Source organism: Phalaenopsis equestris, unplaced genomic scaffold (genome assembly GCF_001263595.1).
Source record: "Phalaenopsis equestris unplaced genomic scaffold, ASM126359v1 Scaffold000006, whole genome shotgun sequence".
Taxonomy (NCBI): Eukaryota; Viridiplantae; Streptophyta; class Magnoliopsida; order Asparagales; family Orchidaceae; genus Phalaenopsis; species Phalaenopsis equestris.
In genome coordinates this window covers 136,788-144,388 of record NW_018164448.1, presented here as the reverse complement: position 1 = coordinate 144,388, position 7,601 = coordinate 136,788, and the positions used below count along the sequence as shown (strand labels likewise).

Sequence of the window (7,601 nt, the reverse complement as noted above, 5' to 3'; positions counted from 1 at the left end):
TGAGCTTGGCTCGCTCGTGTTCGGCTCGTTTACACCCATATGCGCAAGACAAAAGTTCACCTTTTGTCTCAGCATTAATTGTCATTTTATCATCTCAAAAATACATTTTTGTTGCTCATTCCTTCCTCAGATGATTCTGCCTCTTACGCTTGTCCCACTATTAACGTGTGTACTCCTCAAGGGAACATCTTGCGAGAAAAATGATTTCTTTTTTGTCTCATAACTAAGTTTCATTTTTCTGAGGCATAACAAAAATAGAAGTATAACAAAGAGGATTTATTTGCTAATTTAGGTACATAACGTGATATTTTATGCATCTTTGTTGATCTAAATATCTTTTGTAAACGTAACTTTAGTTGTCTTCTCTTTCGCCTAAAAAGTCCATTTTCGAACAATGTCTCCACTGCATCATCTGAAGGACTACAAACCTGGTCTCTGCACAAGAATCCTTAAAGTATATCTACTAAAAAACATAGATGTTATGAAATCTGCAAGTTCTGTTTTTTATTTTATTTTATTTTATTTTATTTTATTATGATTATTGTATAAAAAATGATCTTAATTTATTAGAACTAAATGAAAACATGACACTAAATAGGACGCAATGGAGAAAACGGATTCATGCAGCTGACCTCACGTAGTGGGATTAAGGCTTTGTTGTTGTTGTTGTTGTTGTATGATCATTGCATACCCTTTTCTTGGTCAGCTAGATTTTCCATGGATCTTTCATGCATTATTTATCAAATTTCTTTAATAGCATTACTCCCAGTTACCATTTGTCCTTGGAACACATCTCCTCATCTCCATTTACTGTTAATCTTTTCGGAAATTTACATACTTAGGACACAATTCTAATGTATTTTCATACCTCACACCTAAACTTTTGCATTTACATGGATAGCACTTTGGTGCTTTAAACTTATACATGAAAAATGCGTATTTCACTTATAAAAGTGATAATAGTGTTATTTTTGATGTGACATGAAAGATTTGAATGTTATATGTTTAAATATGAAAGTTCAGGTGTGAGATATCTAAATACGCAAGAATTGTGCGGAGATCACTTTGAGTGTGGGGGAGAACATTGTTGGGGAAAAAAGAACTTTGTGAGCCATTTTCCATTATGAAAACTATACTCTGCAGATCAACTTATCCTCAACGCTTCTATCTACACCACAGGTTGTGGGCACTGTAGGATATGCAGCACCTGAATATGTCCAGATGGGGAAACTAACATCAAAGAGTGATGTTTGGAGCTATGGAGTAGTCCTGTATGAGATCATTACTGGAAGAAGGTCTATTGAAAGAAACCTTCCAAAGAATGAGCAGAAACTCTTAGATTGGGTGAAGCACTATGCCACTGACCCCAAAAAACTTCACATTATAATTGATCCTAAACTTAAGGGCAACTACTCAATAAAATCAGTTCAGAAGATTATTGCTTTGGCAAATCGATGCTTGAGGAAGAGACCGAAGGCCCGTCCTTCGATGAGTAAAGTTGTTGAGATGCTTGATGAGATCATTGAGATGCCAAATGAAGAATGTATGAGAAGTGTAGCATCATCAGATGTAGGAGAAGGTGATGATGAAGGGAAGATTGGGCTTAAAGATAGTATTATAAATCGCATCAAGGTTTTTGATTTGAAGGACTTCGGTAGTCTCAGGAACAGAACTATGGGGAAGTTGGATTGGAAAGGTTTAGGTCCAGGATCTGTAGTGGAACTGGCAAGAGCATGGGGATAGATTTGTAAGAATAGCTTATTTTGTTTCCATGAAGGAGGAGAGAGCAAGTGTTGTAAACATTGTTGGATGAGTTAACATATTATGGAAGCTTGTATTCTCCACTTTTTTTTGGGGTATTTACATAACTCCAAATTCCCATGTATTTATATATGTAACACCTAAATTTTACTTTTCACTTTCACACCACTTAAAATTTTCATATAACATAAAACATACTATTATTTTAACTTTAAAAAAAAAATGAAATACACCATTAGATGTACAAATAAGGTGGCATATACGTAAAAATTGAAGGTTAGGTGTTAGATATATAAATACATAGGAATTGAGTGGTATACTAATAAATATAATCATTTTAAACAACAAGATCAATCAAATCATGGCTTGTTACATCCATGTCATTCATTAAACCCTACGAATGTTGGATAGATTAAAGGAATGAACTTATTTAAGCAAGTCAAATAGTTTAATTAATGTTTCAAATTAACAAAATTAATCTCTTGCTCTGAATCATTTATTGTTTTCAGACTATGTTTTGCATCATTGAGCTTAATAACTTGGAGGATGGATAACCATTGTTCCAAGGACTATGAAAATTGAACAAGAATCTCTAAAAATATACTAACAATTCAGTTGTTATTTTTCTTTCAACATGAAACAATTTTACACACCTTTCTAATTCACTAAAGAATAAAATAACATTCACCAAGAATTTAAAATTCACAAAAACAAAAGAAGCTGAAGATTCTCAAAACTGCCCGCAAGATGAGATGATTGGACAATAACATTGATGCATCACAAAATATACAAAAAATGTAACAAATATGGAGGCAGTAGTTAAAACCTGCACTCAATGCTGCAAAAAACTCTTAATAGACAACAAATGTAGCTCAAACGATAGGCTGAGCTTCTACTTCACAAATGGAATCAGAGGGTCTTGGATATGTCTTCAAACTCCCACCTTCCATGCTTTTCCGTCGAGGCGCCTGAGCTCCATGACGAAAACTTTGAGTGTGCACAGTCTTCTCCGCTTGGTTTTTCTTCTCCAAATCCTTCGTGGATTGAACCTGCTCGAGCACAGCTACCACTGCATCCATGCTAGGCCGAAGCCTCGCCTCAGCTGACAGGCACTGGAGAGCAAGCAAGGCAGTTTTCTGAGCTCCGATAAGCGAGTACTGTCCCTCAAGCTTGCTGTCCAAGACTCGGAAGATCTTGCGCTTGCTAGTGAGATAGGGCTTCGCCCATTCGACTAGATTGTGCTCGCCTGACGGTCGGTTCTTGTCAAGCGCACGCCTACCCGATAACATCTCTAAGAGGACGACGCCAAAGCTATATACATCACTCCTTGCTGTCAAGTGACCTAACAATGCATAAAAAAGGTTCATTTGGTCATCATCATCATCATCATCATCATCATCATCATCATCATCATCGTTAGTATAAAAAGTCTAATCATTACTTATTTTAGACCCAAGTTTTATAAAGCTGAATACATCAATTCTCATCAATACTAGATGATATATTTCGATCCGCACAAAGATCTTTGATCAATCTAAATTTTTTCGGGGCATTTACATTCATTCCACCCAATTCCTATTTATTTAAATATCTTGCACCTAAAATTAACTTTTGACATTTATATAACCGAATCTTTCTAAGAATTGAGAGGTATGTATGTAAATCTTCTTGTTTTTTTTCTATGTTTTTTTTCTATCTTTTACATATATATATATATGCAGTCATATTTCTATTTTCGATTGATGATGCATTTATTGCATATAGACAATTAGCAGCAAGTAATCATGAACTAGGACCCAGATGAAGGCATCTTCTTAGAATACTTGTCAACCATGATAAGATTAAATGCCACAAGTTGTTACAAGAATAATCAATGGATGATCAGCAAAGAAAATTGGTCATGGAAGTCAAGCTTGAAATACATTACATCTAGAAAGGGTTGACCTTTCTATAACGGGGGGTTTAGTAGGCCATAGATGACAGAGATGCCTGTAATAAATATACGCGGAAGGCCTGCCCACAATTGGATTTGCATTAATGGCTAAAAGTGATCTACAAGTAGATGAGAACCATATGAAAGTAATATCTTATTCTCATACATTTTCTACCATATGAAACCATAAAACTGAACCTGCCGAGCACATTTGGCTCAATTATTTTGGTTTTAAAATAAAGATTCCATTTTTGTTTTAATAATTTGAATATTTGATTTTCGGTTTTTGGCTTTCAGATTAATTTTCATATTCATTAAACTAAGGAAACTAAAAAATTGAATAATATTAGGATTAAAAAATTAAATACATTTGAAATGAAAATAAATTATGCATATGACATTTATTTTAATTTAGTTTGAATTTTTAAAGATATGTATAAGAGATAAAAAAAGAGAAATAAAATTATAATTTTGAAATAGAAGCCTAAGTTTTAATTATTTTAGTTTCAAGCAGAACCAAATGCTAAATTTTGGTTTGCTCCAAACCGAACCAACGAAATCAAATTACACTTCATTTCGGTTTGGATCAGTTCTAGTAAAAGTTTATTCGTTTTAATTTTTGGATTTTGGATTTTAATTTCATTCACTTTAAACTATTTTGTAAACAAATCCGTCGAAATTAACCGTTTGCACATCCCTACAAAAGACAATGTAAGAACTTACCAGTTGCAAGGTACTCAGGAGCTGCATATCCATATGTTCCCATAACTCTAGTAGAGACATGACTCTTATCACCAGTAGGTCCATTTTTCGCCAACCCAAAGTCAGAAAGCTTTGCATTGTAGTTCTACAAGTAAGCATATTTTGAGAAAATGAGCAACAATTGTAGCATCACTACAAAGACAAAAAAACGTTGAAATTTAACTGATAACTCTACATACTGTATCAAGGAGTATATTTGAAGTCTTAAAATCACGATAAATGACGCTGATTTCGCTGCCATGCAGAAACGCCAATCCTCTGGCAGCCCCGAGTGCGATCTTCATTCGAAGATTCCAGGAAAGTGGTTGAAAACATGATCCTCCTGCTCCAATGTTTAAGTAATTTAGGAATCACATACTATGGATGATGTATATGCGCTCCATAAAACCATTATATTATCTTATTTATTAACAGTAGAGCTTACGTCTAAACAGATGGTTCTCAAGGCTCCCTCTTGGCAAAAACTCATAGGCCAGAAGGCGATGGTCATCCTCCAGACAGAACCCTATTAGCTTTACAAGGTTAGGGTGATGAAGCTGGCCTAAATAATTAATTTCTGCCTGCAAAATTAAGATAATAATAATAAATATATATTTTAAGATCAGGCAAATCAAAAGGAATAGTAGAAGATTAGAAGATTAGAATATTTGAATAAATGATAAGGTAAATCAGAAGGAATAATTAAAGATTGGAATATTGGAATAAATGATCAAATAAGGGGCAGTTTCATGCATACCAAAGGTGCCATATATGTAAAAGTAGAAGTTTAGGTGTTAGATATGTAAATACACAGGAATGAAGTGGTATGTATGCAAGCTTCCCAAAAGTTAAATCTTGCTAAATTCTGATAAACTGACCCATATATATTTTCATGCATAGTTAAGGGTGCCATATATGTAAAAACTGAATTTTAGGTGTCAGATATGTAAATACACAGGAATTAAGTGGTATGAATGCAAAACTCCCAAAAGTTCAATCTTTGCTAAATTCTGATAAACTGTTTGGCTATTATTTCAAAATTTAAGATTAGTTGCCCCCAAACTGTAAATGCTGGGATTCAGCAAATCCTGGTAATCGATCCAAGTTGGATCTTAAATCCCCAAAAATCTTGTAGATGGTGATTTCAGTTAAATCTTGCTAAAATCATGCCTAAAATATGACACAAAACAGCCCCTGAATCCAATACCAGCCATATGATTTCAAGCAAATCAAATAATTGCAGCATACACTACCTACCAGCCATTCTCTGTGCCCCTGAAAACCTTCCTGGTTGAGCCTCTTCACAGCAATAACCATACCAGTCCCTGCTTTTGCCGGTGCAAGGGTTTGTTCATCGATCCAGCCCTTAAAAACAGAACCAAACCCACCCTCACCCAACACACTGTCTGGCCGAAAATTTCTCGTCGCGCATTTGAGCTCATTAAAGGTGAAACTCTTCACATTTACTGACTGCAGGATCTCTCCCTCACTACGATAGGTTAGAGAAAACGAAGCAGACGAGATATAACTGCTTCCACAACTCAGTCGACTCACATCATGGCTTCTAGTCTTCGAATTTGTTCCTGCGCATACCATAAATCACTCATGCATCAGAGCAAGCCAATTTCCTGAAACAAAATCTCTTCATAAGTATAATAGAAAACAAAATAATACCTGAGGAAGGAGCGCTGAATGCGGGATTCACAGCCTTGCCATTAGGGCTCCAGCAGATTCCCATCTCAAAACCAGTAATAGTAACTTCCTCACCTTCTACCTCCCCACTAAACCCCAAAGCAGCACATTACAGGATCTCCAATGCGCAGGTGAAGAGCCGAAATCTTCAGAGAATCGAGCCCCTACTGAAACCTCAACAGATCGTCTAAGATTTAAGACATAAACGCAGCTCCAAATCCGTCGAAGCAAAAGACCAAATCGCTGATCGCTATCAATAGGGTTTTCTGCTTGCGCTCTCCGCGACTTCCTTTCCCGAATCACGCCCCTAGGGTTGAAAAAAGCGCCACTCTGCAGCTCCAAGACGACGATGAAATGGGGCATTAATGGCGGGCGCTCGCATCAACGGCCAAACCCCGTTCGAGATTTTTATTTTTTATTTTTTATTTTTTTATTAAGAATTTTTGTATTTTTTTGGCTTGGCGGCGTTTCTTCCTTGAATCGCCACCGTCCGATCGTGATAGACGTGTAAGGACCGCACTTTTGAACCGTGAACTGGGGACCAACTGGTGGGACCCCTCGAGCGTCGCCCACGTGGCTGGAATTAGTGTGGTGTCTTCTGTTTACGTTTTCAGCGGATTCGACCGTGGGGGTTAGGTCGACCGGGTTTGAACCGGAACGTTCGGTTCGTTTTGGAGACGTCAGGGTGGCGTGGTTGCTGGGTTATGCATGGATCGATCAATGGGAAAGAGGGGCGAGGCCGTGCGCCGTGCGGGCGCCGCCCACGGGAGCTTTCCGTGCGGTCAGAAGAAAAGACAAAAAGGAGAGCTTTTGGTGACTTTGAGAGTGGGGGTAGTTGGTAATTATATTAGATTTATGACATTGTTAAAACTTTCAGAAAAATGAAGCTATAAAAAAATTTATTTGAATTTTTTCATAGGCATTGAATGTATTTTCTACTTGAAAGATTTTTTTTGGGGCATATAGTTTGTGTTGATTTTCTTAATCATGACATAAGTTTTATAAAGGTGTGTAGATTATGAGTGATAATTACTTATATTTATGGATTGTTTATTGGACTCGTGATTCTACTTAGTTCGAATTTGAACAAGTTGAAAACCTGATTGAAACCTAATTCAAGCCTCATTTCAACCAAGGTTCCGACTTAAATTAAAACCTAATTCAAATTTGATTTCAATCAATGTTGAATTAAATTTAGCGTATGTTTGAGATAGTTCCATCTGCTTTGTGTTTCAGTCACTTGAATAATAATATTAATGCAATTTCTCATTTACTTTATATTGATAATATTATGATTTTTGGCAATGGTGGTGTTCCTTTTCTTAAGCTTATTTCTCAAATTTTTGAATATTTTAGTGAAGCTACCAATCTTAAAATAAATGCTTCTAAATCTAATATTACTTTCTCTAAATTGGTGGATGCTCTACTCAGCATAATATTTCTATCCTATGTGGTATGGCTATAAGACCTCTAC

General features: G+C 36.0%; 2 protein-coding genes across 2 annotated transcripts in view; one reads left to right on the top strand and one right to left on the bottom strand.

Moving 5' to 3' along the window:
• Positions 1-1,893, top strand: part of LOC110018184 (probable serine/threonine-protein kinase PBL19) — an 8,410-nt gene extending 6,517 nt beyond the window's left edge. The window contains exon 4 of the mRNA XM_020715415.1: positions 1,180-1,893. Coding sequence (XP_020571074.1) covers positions 1,180-1,743 — 564 coding nt within the window. The 3' untranslated portion in view covers positions 1,744-1,893. The remainder of the gene's footprint in view (positions 1-1,179) is intronic.
• A 595-nt stretch (positions 1,894-2,488) lies between these two features.
• Positions 2,489-6,518, bottom strand: LOC110018185 (probable serine/threonine-protein kinase PBL11). Its single transcript, XM_020715416.1, has 6 exons — positions 6,110-6,518; positions 5,693-6,018; positions 4,881-5,016; positions 4,636-4,778; positions 4,418-4,541; positions 2,489-3,103 (listed from the first exon to the last, which is right to left on the bottom strand). The coding sequence occupies exons 1-6, from the start codon at positions 6,171-6,173 to the stop codon at positions 2,634-2,636; spliced, it is 1,263 nt and encodes a 420-aa protein (XP_020571075.1). The 5' UTR covers positions 6,174-6,518; the 3' UTR covers positions 2,489-2,633.
• Between the last annotated feature and the right edge of the window lie 1,083 nt (positions 6,519-7,601).